The following is a 19,814-nucleotide window of genomic DNA, read 5'->3' on the forward strand; positions in this document are numbered from 1 at the left end:
GGACCTTCTGCAGCACTGAAGCCACTTGAAGATAGCACCAACAGATATGGTGATGGCAGCCAACGTTTTCAAAAGGGGTTTGGGATCTAATTGTCAAGGTTGTCTTCACAGGAGGGAGGTGGAATTGAAGAAAGTTAGGAGACACATAAATGTAATGCAACTCCAAGCAGTGAAATTGGCTTTCACACCTTTCTGATTCATCAGACGAGCATAGTAGTACGCATCCATGTTAACAACATGACTGCGTTAAGTTATTTGAACAAAATTGGGGCAGCAAGAGTCAGGAATATTATGCAAAGGTTATATGAAATTTCCTATTGTGCAGGTAGATGACAATTACTGCAGATTACCTGCCAAGAATATTTTATGTCAAAGCAGATTGGAAATCAAGGAATCAACTGAACCCAAGTGATTAGTAGTTGAACCTCCAAGAGTTTGTCAAACTCATGACAAGAAGACAGATTTGCATGACATCTAAACTACCTGTTAGAAGGCTACGTGGCACATAGACAGTTAAAGAAGCCTCGTTCTGTCTGATTTTAAAGTTTTAAAAGGTGTTTTGATAGCACCAGCTTTGTTACTCAGTACATTTAGCATTGATACAAGTGATGAAGTACATTCAATTGAAGATTTAATACATAAGTAGCCATTTTGTTGGGGTAGCCTTTGCTTTTAGAGGGTTCGACAAAACTTAATAAATCTTAAAAGAAGAGCAGCAAAACTTTATCTTTAGGGTACGTAGTTTTCCCTAAAAACCTAAAATTGTGTGATTTAAATGCCTTACACTATTATATGCGTGTTGCTAAAAATTGCCGTACGACTTAGTGAACCCAGTTCTTCTTAAATTCTTTTAAACCGCATCAGGTAACTAATAAATCTATAGTGTCTCGGGCTGGATTAAGGACAGGTTAAGATATTGGGAGTATATACGTACTACAGTCGAAGCTCACTATCTCAAACTCTTTAGGGACTGACGAAGAAGTTCGAGATAAAGGATAGTCGAGATATCGAGCGCCAAAGGCCGTTAAAGTGCGAGACAGTTTACGTTTTTGTTTACATTGTTTAGCCGAAAACGAGGAACAAAAAAAGCACAGAATATATGGATTTTATATCCACGGGGATATAGTGGTTTTGGGCACTTTATACTTTTCTGCGACAGCTGTCTGCAATTCTTTCATAGCATTACTTTTCTCAACCAACGTTTTTACCATGAGCTTCTTCTTGGTAGCCATTTTTGAAATGTGGATGATTTTAAAAATCCAATATTGTAAGCAATCAAAAGTCTCTAAGTCTAGAAAATAAAATAAAGTCTATAAATCAAATGTTTTTGCTCAAAAAATAAGGGAAAAGTTCGAGATAACGTGATAAAATGAACGAAATGGACCGAAAAAATAGTTCGACAAAGCGGAAGTTTGATATAACGGAGTTCGTTCGCAACGGAGTTTAAATTCGCCTACAAGAGATTGCAAGGACTGAAGGGACCGACAAAAGATTTCGAGTTTTCACAGCCAACTCTACTCCTTCTGCTTCAACCTCGAAGTCTACACAATGGATTTATCTAATTGGTCTGTACAAAATATAAGGACAGAAAAAATATCACAATAAATTAAAAGTCATGCTAATTCTTTTTTAACCAGGAATAGGTTTAGCAAGCGCTGTGAACTAAGGATGATGGGTCCTGTTGGTCCGCAAGTTTGCAAAACCTTTACTACGGTACCGATTGGAAAAACTCAGCCTTATATTGACGAAAACTTTATGAAATGATTCTTTTTACTTACGTAAGGTCACACAGCGGCCACATTGCAATTGGGATGTTATGAATAAAATAAAGTACCCTACCCTATTCCGACCTGTACTAAAATGTTTTAAATTGTATTGAACTGTTTCTTTCTTTTTTGAGAAAAAAAAAACATCGTATCGTCGTAGTTATCGAGAAAATTATCGTGGCGTTTATCGTGGTTACTTTCATACTAGCATATAGATTTTAATTTATCGATTTTAACTTTGCTAACTCTAACACTAGCTTCGTTTCTTGATTACCCTTGTAGTTTGTCCAACTATCGCCACGGGAGGGATTACAATGGCTTAGGATTACATCGTACAGTTTCATTCATAAATCCAATGCGTCTGTTATAGGTTGATTACATTATTTGAAAATACGAATATACGTGCGTTATTTTACAAGCAACAAGGTTTAACTCTTGGAAGCAGCAGCCAGGTCAACCAACAGGAAGTAAAAAAATCAGAATTCTCGTTGTTCTAAAATGTGAGTCATGGGAGTTTTATATGACGACAAACGTAATTAAAATGGAAGTTTGATTCGGTTGGCAACACAGTAAATGAGTAATCAAGCGAAAAGTATCAAGCACGCTAACGTGATCTTCCTAGGTAGATAGTCATCAAGCAGCAACACAGTAACAGTTAACCTTGGAGAATACATTAGATTAATCGAATAATATCAATTCACTTGCCTGCTTTAATAATTAAAAAAAGCAACAAAGTAAGGAAATTCCCGTTGCAATTCTATCGAAGGTGTTTACCATAAATGACAACGTTAACCTTTTTAATTCATTTAGTGTTTAATGCTTATTTACAATTTTATTAGGTGTTCAGGTAACCATAACAACATAATACTAGTCATGCTATCAACAGTTGTAGTATATAAATTATAAATACAAACTAAATCTTCTCTTTAACTACAAATATAAAAATATCACACCGCAACAAAAATTATTATTTATTGTGTTACCAACTTTTTCCTTGTGCTCTGTGTGGAAACCACAGGTTGAAAATTAGTTATTTAATCAGATTATTGTACTTTGTGAGAGTTGTGGAAATTGTGTTTACTTTTTGTATTGAAATGTGCGCAATAATATAAAGTAAAAAATAGTCTTTACCAGTCATAGTACCAAAGAAATTTCTCAAATGTATTTTATTTAAGATTTAAGCACCTTTCACTTTTGTGGTTTTCAAAGTGGTTTTTACATTTTTGATGATCTTTATAAGCCATAGTCATACCACAAAGCTAAATATACTATATCGTAAAACCTACAAAATCTTAAGATTGAAAAGTGTTGCTCGTAAAAGCATGCAATGGGCCAGATTAAAACAATTAGCGACAACATATTTCAGCCACACAAGTTTTTAGTGTATAAATACAGGTTTTGTGTCTTGAGGTTGACAATTGTCGTAATAAGATGGTGGTGGTGGCTGATGATGGACCGGCGGTTGGTACGTAATAATCCCTTGTGGGTGATTGTTTTGTACAGGTGGGGCGCTCGATATAATTACTGTTTGACCGCCCTGAGCAAGAACAACATTGTTCTAAAAATAAAGAGAAAATTTGAATAAAAAACATATGCCGGTACTATGCGTCGGAATGGTGTATAGGGGGGTAGCCTTTTCTTTATATTGACGCCATTATTTTTAAAATATTTTTATCAGCTACCAAAAATGAAGAAAAAGAAATAAATGTAAGAGATAGTGTTTTAATATTATAAAAGACAAGCACTGTAACGAGTGCTGTGCAAAAATTTTATTCCTGACTCCTTAGTTTTGAAATAAAAAACGTTTGCTCCTGTTTGTTCCAAATTTAATCAGCTTTAATCACGTCCCCTGCTTAACAATTTCCTTTTTTAAATCTTTTATATGCTTAGCAGTAAAAATAATCACCTCCTTCGGTTTGTAGCAACATAGTCCAGCGCAAGCAAAGATGGTTGCAGCTAAGGCTGATAATCCACCAAGTACACCAAATGCTGTCAGTGCTTCCAGTAAGGAATGAACCATTTTGATGTTGTCACAAGACATATCTAAAGTTGGTGTTTATATAATTTTATGGAAAATCCAAGAAACACTTTTTAAGCTATTTAGCAACGATTAATGACATACCATGGAATGTTTGTGTGTGTCCGAAGGATTTTCGACACACACAATTATTTCCGATATCATAACAACCGTATTTCTCTAAATATTTAACAGCGAGGCTAAACAGAGCACTTGCAATCGATGTTAAAGCAGCACCAATGAATAACATGATTGTCAGAATAATATCAATAACTAGCCAGGCAGTTAGCTGCAAGAAAAAGTCAAACATAAGATAAAAAAAACATCAACACACATTCCTACAGGTTTTAATGATTAAAATGCATTAATCAGACACTTACCAAACATTGATTCCTTGTAATAGCGCATGCAATTCCAAAACATGCTGAAAACAATAACTAGAAAAAGAAAAAGCGGATAAATTTCATAAATAGTGTTACTGGTAACTACTTCTCTCAGTATTTGGTAATAATAGAAAAAGAAATCAATCCGGATTGAATATGCTATTGGGAATTTAAAAAAATTTTCGCCTAAATATAACATTATTTATTTCGTTTGCTATTAAACTTCACATTAAAACAACCACTAGGATAACTTTTGCAATCCTTGAATATTGCAAATTTCATGAAAGTCATGTTAGCACCAAATACCAAGAAAGTAGTAAACTTACTGGTATAGCCGTCCAAAATGGTGCAAATGCATCAGAAGTTTTACCAGCGAAAATAAAGCAACAAATACACATGCTTAACCCAAAAAAAAGTTGTAACCCTGCGATTACACCAGCAGCTATACGAATTTCTTGGCGAATTTTCTGCGCCATATTGTTGCTGAACAAGTTCTTCTGTGCTATAATACTGTATTCTATTTTAAAATTTTTTTTTCAAATAAGATTTCCGTTCAAGTTTAAACCTTAAATAAGAAAATAGCTGCTTGTATGGATAGCAACATTCAAAACATTCATTTATAGATGGAAAATGATATATATATTTTTTTAGTATCTATGGGTGTTTCTAACAGGTCCGTTAAACCAATGATTCAAGATTATGAAAACTAATTTAACCTTGTTTAAATTATTAAAGAAGTTTTGAATTGCTGCTAAGGGGTTTCCCGGTAAAAGAAATAATATAATAAAGAAAGTTCTATCGAAGTATCTATGACAACCTAAACTGTGTTTTTTCTATGTGCGAGTACATGTTCTTGACAAATTTGTAGATCATTGGTAATATCAAGCAGTACTTACGATAACTTAGAAAGAATTGCAAGAAAAAATGCAACGAATCTCAACATAACGTCTTATTTTGAAGTCAACAAGATAATTAATATTTTCTTTTGATGAATGGATTCGCGTACTAACCAATCAAGATTGTCCAATCAGAACATCTGATTCTGACTAACGTTATTTCATTCTTATTAATCTATGAAAGGAATCATGCTGACTACGTTACCTACGTTCTTTGTTTAAAACACGTGTTAACAAAATTCACGGAAATAGAAGAATAAGGCTGTAGAACTATTACATTAGCGTGTAACTGATTGAATCTTTACTGTCATGTAAATTTGCGAGGAAGAGTGTACTGCAGGCGAACTAGTGTCCCACCGGAATTCGCTGCATTGGTTTTCACTAAAGCGTTGCAAAGAGTCTTTCCTATCAAATGATATGATATAATCTAATGTACTTTGAACTTGACGCCAATACACTTGTTTGGTATAAATTATGAAATGCTGTTATTTCCACGCCGGCTGAAAATCTTTTTATTACATTTTCCAAGACTGATACACATTCTTTAAAAAACGCAATTATAACGCGAATCAACGAAAATGAAACATATTTTATTGTATTTTATCTTTCTAAAACGTTGGTGTGTGCAAAAATATATTTAATAACAGTTATCTATTCGACCCTATTTGCTACTTAATACCTGTAAGTTAGATAAAGCGACCAGAAATATGATGTACCAGTCAACTTCTTCAAAATGGTGTTAGTACTTCTCTAAGTACACGTACAGAGGTAAGATTTACCCGCTGGTTGAAAACAATTTTGCTTTGCCACAATTTCCCTCTAATCACTCGTTACAAAATTTTAATCAATAAAGCGTTTTGGGTTTATATAATATGTCCTCATTTAAATTTGTTACAAAAGAATAGAAAAATGCTACTCATGATTTGGTAAGTAATCTAAGGAATTTCGGCCTTCCCTTGCTTGCAGCTACATCTTTTATTTACAGTCTAACAACGGGTGACATAATGCGCATTTCAAAAATATGTCCATCTACTTTTTTACGAGGTTTAAAAGGGTTTTTTTGACAGCTACTGCTAAAGTGCTTTTTCACTACAGATTCAGGAAACATACCTTAGCTATCGGTGTTTATCGGTGTTAACATACATAAATCGATAGAAAGTGCTGATGCTTTTTTTTACTTTTTTACGATTTTTATTACGATTCTTGCATCAGTCTCTGCGCTCATTTTCTTCCTATAATAGCGCTTAAAGTGAGCGTAGCAAAAAAAGAAGAGAGCCGGAAAAAAAGAACTAAGCAGAAGTTAAGGGACCAAAGCAGAGAAAATGTTCAAATGAAAAAAACATTATTATTGAGATTGACTGATTTAATATATTGTTGTTGTTTTTTTTATTAAAAGAAAAAACAAATTGAAATTTCAAACTTTCGTGGTCATTTTATATTTAGTGTTGCAAAAAGTAGCTAAATTAAAAAATTTGGTGTAAAAAAAAAAGACTAAATTATGTCAAAGGAACTAAAACTTTTACCGACTTTTATTTTCTGTCGATCTTTTGTTCTCGATCTTTTTTTAGTAATAAGGTAAATGTAACTGATTAATTTCATAGTTGTCGCTTGTTATGAAAAACAACATGTCGGTTTTACAATCTCCTTTCGGCGGCACAAGTGTGGTTATTTGCGTCAAATCTTCTCTGATACGTGGAAAATATGGTATGGTATTACCGACAAGTGTATTTTTCGTCGTAAAGATAGCGGTAGTAAAAAAAACACAAAATACCTTGGAATAATCTCCTGCTTTTTCAAACATTTGAAATTCAAAAGCAACTGTCCAAGAAAGCAAATACGTACCTTATCGGTGAAATATCCGTCGGTCAATATGAAATATTTGGGTTCGATAGATGTGTAGAAAGTCATTTTAAAAATTTATAGTTTATTTTATTTTATTTTTTTTATTCATCATAAATTACAATACAACCCGCGTCTTTATTCATCATATTTTACCTTAGTTCGTCATCGACATTGGTTTCTCTACTTCTATGTGGTGCACCAATTCAATGTCGATGCAAAAATCGTCATTTCATAAACTATCAACATTAATAAATTACCCTGGTGAAGTCGAACGGTTTTTCAATTTAACAAAAAAAAATCTTTGAAGACGAAATTCGTCGGTCAAAATTATTCTTCGGTCATTAACTTCGTCGGTGAAAATTCTCGTCATTTAATCAGAAATTCGAATTTTTCACCGATAAGGTATAATATAATTCCCGTAAGGCATATCCTGAATGTGGTTTGCATTTCCTTGAACAAAAAATTCTCTATTGAGTTTGTATTGTGATGTTTATGCCGAAATAAGAAAGATGATGCTGATCTCGTTGTACATATTGCCAGCCAGCAACGTTACACAACTTTCTCCAATTTCCCATACACTACACATCTTTTCATAAGCTTCGGCAAGTTTCAGCCGAGAATAATTTCTTTTTAATAGGATTAAATTAGGTTTTCGTCAGACAAGTGATATATGCAGTGTCTGCATCTATATTGTAGTATTCGACTTTCGTCTGTGAACAAAAGTTTGGAATTGCGAGTAGCGATCGAAAAATTTTCGTGGATTTATCGTGTAGTTTATCACTGTGGCTTTATCCACAGACTTAGGACTATGTTAGCCATATTTCGGAGAATGAACATCAATCCAAGTTAAACATTCGTGGGAACAAGGCTAAAAACGCTATTTATGAAAATGATTCCTGTCAATATAAATCAACCATATCATAAAACCAGTATTCCAAAAATGCTTAATGTATGCAAATGTTTGTAACCAAAAACACATTCTAAGACATTTAAAAAAGTGAAGTTTCATTCGCGTATAATAAATTTGTGTTAAACTCATTTGCGTAGGTGTAATCACAAAATTTATTTCAACTTATATAGACTTGTGGTTAGATGTAGCTACCAAGCAACATGTTATCATATGTAACCTTTAAGTTATAATCATCATTTTAAGAATTATTAATTAATCTGTACTGTATACTACTGATATGCGTACTGATGCTTCGTTGCGGATTTTAAAGGACGTGCTTGGAATTTTTTACCTTAAATACATTTTGATATGTTAATGCATTTAAGCGACAATGGACCTTGTTTGAAACTGCAAAAAATTAGCAAAACTAAATAGATAGATTAACTACAATTGCACAAACTAAATTATAATTGTGGACAATTTTTTCGTCATTTTTCAAATATGCACCAAATCGTGAAAAATGCTCGATGGGAGCAACAATCAGCACATTTTTAGAGCATAAATTTAACGATCCGCAATGTTCCATGTCTCCTGTGAACATTGACAAGTTCAAAATGTGTGAATTTAAAATGAAAATAGCCTATATAATTACACGTGGTAGCGAACTTTGAAATTAGCTGTCGTGCACCAATATCTTTTAATCATAATTATAGCTACAATGTTGCACAAAATTTATTAAGACATTTTTCTATCACTAATTGCCTAAGACATGCTAATAACACAATTACAGATAGACATGCAATCAGAGCTCAAAAATTAGGCGTAAACACACAAAAATATTATAGAGAGAAGAGAACGGGCGTACCCTTATTTTTGTGGCAAGGTATAGTTGTAGGTGTCCACAATATAGTCTAAAGTGTCAACATCAAAAATGAAGCTACAATGTGTAACATATATATAAAAAAAATTAAGAGGTGATTAATATTTCCATCGTGTTCACAAATCTTTCATGTTCTGTCAGACAAAGTTATTAATAGCTTGTACCATCAGATGTGAATAACGAAATCACTCCAGTGCAGTATTGTATCATACATTTCGGAAGTTACATCATACACATAGGTTTGCTTTTATTGTTCCACTTCTTTTTCTCATTTCTATTTTGTTAAAAAGAGTTTGGAAACTGTTATACATATACTGCTTGCTTTTAAAAAGCGTGTGCATTTGCTGATAAACTTATATGTTTCTCGGTAAATACTATTCAAATAAAAATTTAAACGAGCTGAAATGCGGTTGATTTATTAATTTTAATCAACTGAACTAGCTGTACGCCCCCACGCAAATGAGTATGGAACACATTTCTGTATCCATGTGCTAGTGACACTGCAATTTTTAAACGGTTTCTGCATATGTGTTTAGTTGCTAACGTTTCCACGACTTCATCTTCTCGCAATAATAAAATATTTAAAAAAAAATTACGTTGTTGTTTCAACTAGGTTTAGTTGACAACTGCAGAACTCCAACTACCTTATAAACAATTTGGTGAAAAATATTTGTCGTGTCAAAAAAAGGCGTTGCGTTCGATACTATTCATGGTATCCTACATTCACTTTAAATATATTAGATCTTCAATTGCGTCTTAACTTCTCAATTTTGCTGTGAAGATAATTTTTTAACGAAAATTCATTTGCTGTACATTAATTCTCATGTTAATGTCTAACTTAAAATTGCACATTGTGCTTTTAGCTACAAAGGAGTTAATTCTTCTAGCAGGAGGATTGGATATTGTGAGGGACAGTAAGCCAAATTTTGGGGTAAGATTTTACAACTTTGATAAAGGCGCATCTTGTAACAATGCCGTAAAAAGTTTTGTTATCCTTAGAAAAAAAATCATCAATAATAAAATAAACCACAGATTCATGGCTGTCATGGCTTTAGTTTAATTTAATTTCACTTTTTTAATATTCTTAGTTTTTTATAGTTGCTCAATTACAAAACTGGGAAATAAAAATTGCACTAAAAATTACCATCACAGCACTAGTTCCTCATTGGTTAATTACTTATCAAAAATTGTTCATTTCTATTTCACCTGTCACTATGTGGTTACCTAAAGCGATAAATAAAGATTAGAGATAAAACACAGAACAGATTTTGAGCAATGCTATAAGTATCTCTAGCAGTGAAATAACCTAGTTACAGTCGGAAGGGGGGAAAAGCCAGCCTCTGGATGGAAACTTTTTAAGCCAGTGGCAAGTGCCATGGCTTTATGAGTAGTCATGGGAAAATGGGTTGCAAGCACTTTGTGCCCTCTCAACAGCCATCCCTGATGATGCACAATACCAAAAAAACGCAATTGGGTTAAACTAGCATCAGTGAATTTTTTATAAAATTTGTTATGCAGGCGAAAACACCAAAAAAAAGAAGTATCATAGATTCCATGTCATGAAGTGATGCAAATTTAACAACTGCATTAGACCATCAGTGCTATAGAGATGCAAAAGAGTGAATTTTTTCACCTGTTTTCGTGCGATACTTTTGTGCATATATTACATAATCAAATGTTTTTTTAACGAAATGGAGACTAATTATAATCAAATTAATTATTGGTGCATTGACTATTTTTAATTAGTAATGCTTCGGACATTTAGCACGGATGTTTCAATGACATTTCTTACGGAAGACCTTGCAAAAAATTATGTTAGAAATATGTGAGCGATGGTATCAAGTATAATTTTAACAAGACGTATGATATACGCAAACAACCTCGCCAACAAAGTTTATAAAAAGCTGTCTATGAAATTGTGATTTCTGTTACGAAGTTAGACACGACATATTTTGCTATTCGGATAGGCAATAATATTGATAGAAAATTCCTCGAAATTTCAATTTTCGTTAGGTCAGTCTGGAGTAAACTGACTGACAGGAAGAAGAAAGACCACAAGCTCCACCTAAAATTTTTGAAATTCAGTAACCCCCCCCCAAAAAAAAAAACAAAAAAAAAAACAAAACAACAACAACAAAAAACAACGGGGTATAAGAAAGTCACTTAGTGAGAAAAAGCAAAATAAAGAAAAATAATATACGATCTTAATTGTTCAAAAAATGAAATAGCTTTAGTTAAAAAACCATATTACTAGAAAAAAGAAAAAAATACAGCCTATCATTCATGGTTGAAAGTCGCGCGATGGAACGTTTATGGTCTTAAACGGCATTTAGTTGACAAAAAATTAACATTTTGATGTCACTATTATGTTCAGCATAATTTTTTTGTTAACTGTGTCAAATTTTGTCGAAAACAAATACCAAATTTGGCCGATCACTTTTAAGTACTCAGAGAGTTTAGGTATGAAGTTTAAATTTGTGACGTTGCAATTGACCATTTGGTTAGTTAGTTACGAGTTGGAAACACATCCTCGCAGGCGAGATAGTAAAAAGAAAAAAAAAGTAAAAATAGTTACCAAGATGAGATTCGAACACACGACTACTCCCGTGTCGGTGCTCAGAGAGGCAAAAATTTCTATTCTTGTAGGACACATTTGCGTTTTAATACAAGCTCACGAGCTTGTAATTATAACCATTATAATTATAATTTAGAAACCAGCTATAAATGAGTTCATCATTACTCGGCAATGTGAGTTATGCTGCAGGCGTCAATGAAAACTCGATACAATAGATGACAAGGAAACTGTTTTATGTTACCATTTAAACACATAATTTAAATCGATCTTCAGTTTTTTTAAAAGAAGAAACTCGTGCAATTTGGCAACTCAGGTAATCCAAACAAACTTTGTTTTTTTTAGTTTGAAGTACAACAGTTCTGTTTATGAAAGTGAAAAAAAACAAAATATAGTGTCATATATATGATTCGTCTCGAACCAACCTGTATTTTAGGTGACAACTTCTCCCTATGAGGTTTCTAAGTGTGCCTATGAGGTTTCTAAGTGTGAAGCAATATAAAGGAATTACAGTTAACTAAAAAAATTCCTTTACCTCAATTACTTAAGCTTAACTGTAAAGTTTTTACCGTGATGAATTACAATAAGTGAGACATTTCAATGCGATAATTCTGTAAGTATATCGTAATTATTTTTTTTGTGTGGAGATGTTTCCATTTATAAAATAACCAGACGATATTATTGTATATAATGGTCACTTTTACCTTATTTAACTTAATATTGTTGTCGTTTGTGGTCCAATCTGCCACAGATCCGCGCTAGGTTTACTTTTCTCTAATGTTTAATACTTAGTTCGCTCATTAACATCCAGATGTTTTATTGACGTTAATGAACACGTAACGAGAACAATTAATAAATTTTTTTGTATAATTAAGAAATATTTAACGAAGGGATGGATTTGGAAGCAATACGTTTTATTGCGCAATGTTTTTATGAGGTTGACGCTTTAAAGTTTATCGCTCAGAAGAATGTCCTTCCAAGTCAAAAAAAATCATGATTTGAAGCAGGAAACTGCTTTACTGAATAAAATAACAACAACTGTACCACTAAACTAGATTAAATTTCTTTCACCCCCGTCCTTTATAATTTATTATCTTTCAATATTGTCGAGCGTGAATGACCACAGTTTGCAAAATGATATTTAGCAAGTTGTCGGGAAAAATCATGCGTACACTAATCCTAACTTTTCCCCAAAAAGTAATTAACTAAGTTAGAGGTTAATTTAGGGGAAAATTATGTAGTAGGAAGGAAGAATAAAATGCGCAAAACAGTGGTGGGCGTGCGAATTAAAGTTTTTATTAGTTTGTGTCTTCCTCTTTGATATGATATGATAGGTAGAGAGACATAAGTGTAAATATGATGTTGATATAACGCTAAACATAAAAATATTATGCACTACTTTCAGTTTAAATTCAAGACATGTGTTAAGTCCTTGTAACCGCTTACCAAGGCTTAATGATGTAATAAAAATTACAGTTCGATGTTTAGGTAGTTTTCCCATGTTTACGATGTGATATTTTGAGATAATAACACAAGATTGAACCCAGCTTTCACGTCAGATGTAGCCATAAAGGATCCCATGTGCTTTTACAGATATTGACTAAATAATAAAGAAATATATGCGATTTTTTTTTATCAAAATAATTTTATTAAAGGAGTGGACATGGTAAAAAAACAATTTCGAGCAACTGAAATTGGCATTATGTTGTGTGGTATCCTTTGACTCGGTTTTGCATACCTTGCATAAAATAAATAATGGGACTTCCCAAAATATGCAAAAATAAACAGGAAAAAATAACACTTAGTTATAGCTAAAACAATAGTAGCTAATATTAGTATTTACCACCGGACGCTAAGCATTTATCATTCCACGAAAGGACTTTGATTGTAATCAAAATACAGGATGTTAATCTGGACATACTTTGCACAACATACTGTTATTGATAAAGCTGTTTACCGATACTTTTGTTATCTAACTTTGAACCAAAATATAAAATAAGGATAAACAACAATCACAAGTACTGTAGTATGTTAGCTAAGGTAATTTTAAAGAGTTTCTTCTTAGTCTCTATGGCTAGGTAGCTAAACATCAAAATAAACAGATTTTCAAGTTTATATATGTGTAAAAAGTGATAAAGATCCAACTAATATTTTTTAAAAAATTTCAAATATAAACAAGTAAAAGTAAAAAAAAATGGAAAGACCTATAAAAGGGACATAAAGAAGTCAAGGCTTGGCGGGAATAAATCCTATCAGTAAATACAACAAGTAAGATTTTTTAATATACTCGCAATACTCGTCGCTACCATTCTTGGCTAACAGACAGACTGCGATATCTCTATTACAATACTCGTATACGTCTGTCTGTATGTCTGTCCGGCAAAATGATACAACAAGTAGCGAGACGCACGCAATGAGGTATTAACAGGGCGGGCAAACCGTGGATTTTTCCACGGGCCGCCGACTGGTATTATAATATTATAATATTGATTTGTTCTCGAATTGCAAACATGCAGAAGTGAGAGAGCTTCGAAAAATCTAAATTAACATTTTTAGCAGTTCAGCTGGCTTTAACGTACGATAAAATGTTTACAAACCACAAAGAGGATGTTTTCTGTCTTCGACTGAACAGCTTCCGATAAAAAAAAAGTTAAAATAATATTGACAACAAATGAGTTGCCCGATTTAACCCTAAGTTGTTTTGCAGCACTTTGCACCGGAGATTGCAGATGACACTAATTTCTGGCATTCGATTATAAAATAAGGAAGAAAGAAATAGAAACCCGGTACATTTTAATATATTTTAATTTTATTTTATCTTATTTCATCTTCATTGTGAGACATGAACACAAAGTCGTAAATATTAGTAGCAGAAATAAAAACAACGGTTTCTGTGGTCTGATTTAGTTTCTGAAATGTTCATCCACTAGCTTATCAATACTTTTAATGGCTGTGGTAAAAAAACATTATTTTTTCGAAAAAAACGTAACACAATAAAGGTTAAAATAACGAACGTAAACTTGTTTTGTCTCTTTGCTACTAAGAAGAAGCAATGTTGATTACGCGCTTACATAATGCTCCGGATTTATCTAACTAAAGAAAGGATGGGGAAATAATTTTAGAATGATTAAGTTTGTATGCAAAACAGACCCTGTACATGGTGATGCAAACACTATTGTATTCCTGAATTAATTGATAAGAAAAATCAATTAATTTTTGGGACATACATGATTGATCTAGGACGCCTACAGAATTATTTTTTGCAAAGTAACCTTCTTTGATTATTTTTTTGTTTACTTTTCGATTCGTTATTAATTTTCTATTTTTCAGAGTATCTGAAAATAGATCTAAATGAATACAAAAGATAACACTGATTCTTGCCTTTTTTCATAAAGAAGGAAATTAGATTCATGCAAGGAAAAAATAAATCCATATTTTTGCAGGATAAACAAAAAAGTAATTATATCTATTACGAGGAGAATAAAACCTATTTTTAGTGTTTTTAATTTTTAATTTTTTAATTTTTAGTGTAATTTGAATCTCACTATGTCTGTCTTGTAGATCTAAATCGTGCTGATTAATTAAGGAAAATTTCCCTGGTTATTAATTTCCCTAATGCTAATGTCCTAATTTTGTTTAAGTGGAAACCTACCCTAACGAAACAATCGAGACAATTTAATTGAAAAGAAAAGAGCTTACAAGTAGTTTTAAAAATATTTTCATCTTCTTAAATATTTTTCTTCGTTCATTTTATAAACAGCTATATAACGTTTTATTCAGCGCATCTTTAACGATAACCTTTCGAAGTACACCGGTGTACTATGCAAAAATAGTCTCTTAAACATTGCAAGAAAAAAATTGCGAAGTTAACCCTGAGAAGTTATGCCACAAATCGAGGCAATGTCTTACGACATGCGCAAATCATATGATTGACACGCTTAATGTACTGCTTGGAATTTCCGAGAGTCGTTAGCTTTCGTTCGTTTACTTATGTTTTCAAATCGATGAACATGCAACTTCGATGGTTTTCATTTTGATTCCAATATATATTAAATACTTCAAGCAGTTTAGAATAATCTAACACATAATATTTTGTACATATCGTTTGTGCTGTGAAGGGTTCGTTAGTTACTATGGAAACGGTATCAACAGTTGATTCATTACGTCGATTAGCGATGACGGGAAAGTTGTCAAATCATATTGGCAAGTAGGACACTAAGCAACGTGTAAATATATATAACCATGTTTTTGTCAACAATATTAGTAATAATGTCAAGAAATAATACCCTTTACATTCGGCTGGAAAAACTTCATTTTCTGCATGGCCATACAATAATTTTTTTTAGGTTAGTTTACTATAATAAGAACCGTAAGGATAAAATGCAAAGTCTCAGAAATTCAACAGCAACTTGGCTTTTTTATCTATATTATAATACCCGTATACGTCTTTCTGTCTGTCACGCAAAATGGTAACCGCAGTAGTGAGACACACAAAATGCGGTTAATCACGGGTGAAACTGATGATTTATCCACGGGCCACTGACTAGTTTTTGTATATTACAACAAATCACAATGACTTGAGTAGGAATTGTGCCAGATGTGAAAAAAGAAGTTGTGGGAATTTGAACTTTTTACCTCCGCAACACTAATAGTGGTTAAGCGTTGGAGTAAGAGGAAGGAAATTAGAAAAAAAATTTTAATTGATATCTTTTGTAATTTCCATATTCAATCGTCATGAAAATACTTTCGTTTTCGTTTTAACAAAATAATCAGTAATCTTGACTTCTGTATGATTCCGTACTTGCATAAATACAGCCTGCTAAATGTATCTGAAGTTGATGTGGCCGGACAAGGTTCTGTTTCAAAGAATTAATTGAAGTTACGTCGTAACGGAGGCCGTGTTAACCTCTTATGTAAAATTCATTGTAAATATTGACAATCAAAGTAATTAAGAACTTAATTGCTTTTTCTGTTTTATAGCATGACAAAGCGTTTTTTGTTCACATTTAATTATAACATCAACTCATCTTGTTTTTAAAAACAAATTGATATATAAAAGAAAGAGAATCTCAGAGTTCAGACGCAGTACAGATACCGACGATAAAACATGGCACACCGTGCTCTTACAACACCAAGAAAAGGTAGTAATGGAAGAGAACTTAAGAAAGCTCGTTCACTCACATTCAAAGAAAGACTTCGTACTACCTTTTTACGTAAATTTGCAAAGGGTGAGACCACAGAACTAAATGAAGAAATCATTTATGGTAAAGTTGTAGTTCTTGGCGACCATGCTGTGGGAAAAACGGCTTTGATCCATAGGTTTTCTAACAATTATTTTACCGATCAATATACGCCTACTGAGAGTACAGCTATGTTTGACGTAACAGCGTTAGTGGAGTGCGATAACGCAGAAAATAACAATGAAAGTAGCGTTTCACGTCCAGTAACTACAAAGGAAAGGAAGAAAACCACGCCGCGACGCAAGAAAAGTAAGTCTATTAGGCGAGTAGTTAGTATGGGAGACGATACTATAGAACAAGCACCCGAACCAGAATGTGGAATGAAGTCGTTTAAATTCCAATTGGTAGATACATCACCTGATATTAATAAAATCTCCCCAGTTTCCTATAGAGCAACCGTGGCTGATGCCCATGGCTTTTTGTTGATTTGCTCTTACGATAAACCAGAAAGTTTAGAATATATAAAGAGCGTTTATGAAGATATAAAGAACATGAGACAATGTGGGAATGTTCCTGTCATTATTGTGGCAAACAAATGTGACTTGAGCAGCTCTAAAACAGTTGTATTTGAAAAAAGCATTGTGGATTTGGCAGCTAAGTTAAATATCCAATGGTGTGAAATTTCAGCTGCAAATTCTGAGGGATATCAAAACATGACGGAGCATATGCTAAACGAAATGAACATCTACGATGCAGAAAAGGTGAGGGAGAATAACTTGCCGGATGATTTTGCTTTCATTGACGAAAAACAACGACGAAAAAGTTTAAACAACTTGAACAAGTTTAAAATAATGTTTTAAAAGTTGGCTTGTTGATAGAAACTGTCTTTCAAAAAGAGAATTCAGTATTTTGGTCGCATGCGGTTGGAAAGTCGTGTGTTTACGAACGTGCTTAGTGGTTTCCTTTTGAACTACCCATTCACACACATAAACATTTCCTTTACGCTGTATCATTGATTATCTTACTAGTCATCGGGAGGGGTGAGTTCATATGCGTAAACGAAATTATATGTGATTAAGTATGATTACAAATGATTAACCTGGACAAAAGAAAAACATATGTAATGTATATACAAGCTTTCTTACTCATAACAAAAAATGGATTTGTTCATAACAAATAACTTTATGTTTTTATAAAAAATGTTCTTTATAAAAAACTTGTAAATTATTTATATATTTTAAACGAGAAAAACGGATACATCACAGATATAAATTTTGGGCGGACAACGAGCGGAAGTTGACGAGTTCCTAATTAATTGACACATTTTTTTGGTGACGCTTGATATGAACTTTCGAAGCACGACAAAGTTTTTTTTACAATGAGACATATAATGTGTAATAAACTTCTTTCGACAGAAATATTCATTCATGAAATATAATGATTACTTTTAAATTACTGATTTCTTTCAACCAGCGCGTGGGAGAACTAAATCAAGGGAAAGTGAAGGTACTTCAAACAGCAGCATAGAGCCCATAATTGTTTTTTTTTTTCATACCGTTGTGGTTGTTGTTTGCTGTTGTTGTTGTTTTTGTTGTTTTGCTGTTGTTATTTTTTTGTTGTAAAATATTTTGTTTTGATACTGTGGTTATAATTTTATTAGTCATAAAATTAAACTAATCCGTTCGGTTAGATTTATGGCTTAGTTTAAAAAGTTTCGTTGAGAAACCAGAAGCGTTCCATACATAATTTACATTCTTATTTAAATGACGAAATGCATTCTATGAATTTCTTTATTAACTTGATTTTTTTACATATTTTCCGCCATAAAATCTAGCAGAAGATTTACAATAGCGCATAAGTGTCTGTTTTGGCTAGTGACCCTTTGGAATGAACGTACAGCATTAAATGGTTAAAATTACAGCCTTAACAATAACATCGCTTAAGGCTCCAAATACAACTTAATAACCTTAAAAGCCACTAAATAAGCCAACAGCCAATAAATAAATGATGCGTATGTATTATCAATACTAAGTATCACAGATACTGGAAGTAATAGCTACGGAAACTTTAGAACGTGGATTATGGGGTAATGAATTAAAGTTTCGTTTCTACACGCTTGGTAATATAGAACGACAAAGAAAAGAGTTAAATCAATTCTCTGGTATGTGTCAAAACAATTAATGCTGTTGCTGTGAATAGCATGTTTCTAAAAGTTATTCATTCACGAAAACCATGTATGAATTATGAAGATACTTCATTCTTGAAGATACTTGATTCTTTAAAAATATTACATTCAATTATATTTTATATGTATAATCGCTCCTTTTATTTTTTGTTAAATTTTCTTTGTAAGAAACTTTAAAACTTCCCATGGTGGACAAGATCACTATATTGTTTTAAAATTTTAGCCGAAAAATATCATATGCTACACCAATAAGACCAACTACATTCAACGCTCCTATTTATACAATAGACTCCTGACGTGTGCAAACTTTATTGATTACTTCAAAGTACAGTCCCATGGTAGGGGGACAAGAAATGATGGTTATAAAATACAAATTCCATTCACAAAACTCCAATATGCAAAATTTGGATTCTTTTCAATGGGTGTTACACTATACAACGAGCTACCATTAAATATTTGTAAAATTGAAAATTTTAAATTTGTTTAGGAAAAATGTTTTGAAGATTTTTAACCTTTGATTTGATAATAATAATAATAATAATAATAATAATAATAATAATAATAATAATAATAATAATAATAATAATAGATTTGACAAAAAAATAATATTTTATATAAATTATTTTTTGTCAAAACATCATACGATATTTTTGTTGCAGTAGCAGCCTAATAGTTTTATCGAGTCACGCAACGAATTTTGTTAATGCAATAAAAAATTATCCTTCCTACCCACGTGACAACTTTGCAAATTCTCTTGATTGCCTTTTTTGAGTCATCCAAATTCTATATCTTGCTTAAGCTTAGACTATTTAGCTTCGCATAAGCGTTTCACCTCAAACCAATGTTACCTATATATGGCATAGTAATTCGCATTTTCACGCCAAATTAATACAAAAGCGGTAATAATATGAATCATACATATTTGGACAGAATTGAGAAGCTGCAAATAGTTTCGTGTGCTCTCCTTTAGTGTTGGTCTCCATCCACGTTGATGCGAAAGCTACTTACACAATAGGGACTGTATACAGGAAGATTTTTGCATCCCTAACAAAGCTATGATGGTGAATGTTTATAAAGAAAATAAGACGCGATTACATGGAGAACTTTGACAACTCCGTTATTTTCCCAAGTAAATCACCTTTCTCTATAAAGTTTGACATTGGGTGATGCATAAGTAAAAATACACAATTTAGCTACATTCACT

The 19,814-nt window shown here is 32.5% G+C and overlaps 2 protein-coding genes across 2 annotated transcripts; one reads left to right on the forward strand and one right to left on the reverse strand.

Moving 5' to 3' along the window:
* Positions 1–2,554: 2,554 nt before the first annotated feature.
* LOC130655824 (uncharacterized) lies at positions 2,555–4,770 on the reverse strand. The gene is made up of 5 exons (XM_057458629.1): positions 4,493–4,770; positions 4,164–4,220; positions 3,889–4,072; positions 3,673–3,809; positions 2,555–3,324 (listed from the first exon to the last, which is right to left on the reverse strand). The coding sequence occupies exons 1-5, from the start codon at positions 4,640–4,642 to the stop codon at positions 3,145–3,147; spliced, it is 708 nt and encodes a 235-aa protein (XP_057314612.1). The 5' UTR covers positions 4,643–4,770; the 3' UTR covers positions 2,555–3,144.
* Positions 4,771–15,848: 11,078 nt separating this feature from the next.
* Positions 15,849–18,218, forward strand: LOC130654903 (GTPase RhebL1-like). Its single transcript, XM_057457555.1, has one exon. The coding sequence runs from the start codon at positions 16,353–16,355 to the stop codon at positions 17,283–17,285; it is 933 nt and encodes a 310-aa protein (XP_057313538.1). The 5' UTR covers positions 15,849–16,352; the 3' UTR covers positions 17,286–18,218.
* Positions 18,219–19,814: the final 1,596 nt, after the last annotated feature.

This window comes from Hydractinia symbiolongicarpus, chromosome 8, assembly GCF_029227915.1.
Source record: "Hydractinia symbiolongicarpus strain clone_291-10 chromosome 8, HSymV2.1, whole genome shotgun sequence".
NCBI classification, from domain to species: Eukaryota; Metazoa; Cnidaria; class Hydrozoa; order Anthoathecata; family Hydractiniidae; genus Hydractinia; species Hydractinia symbiolongicarpus.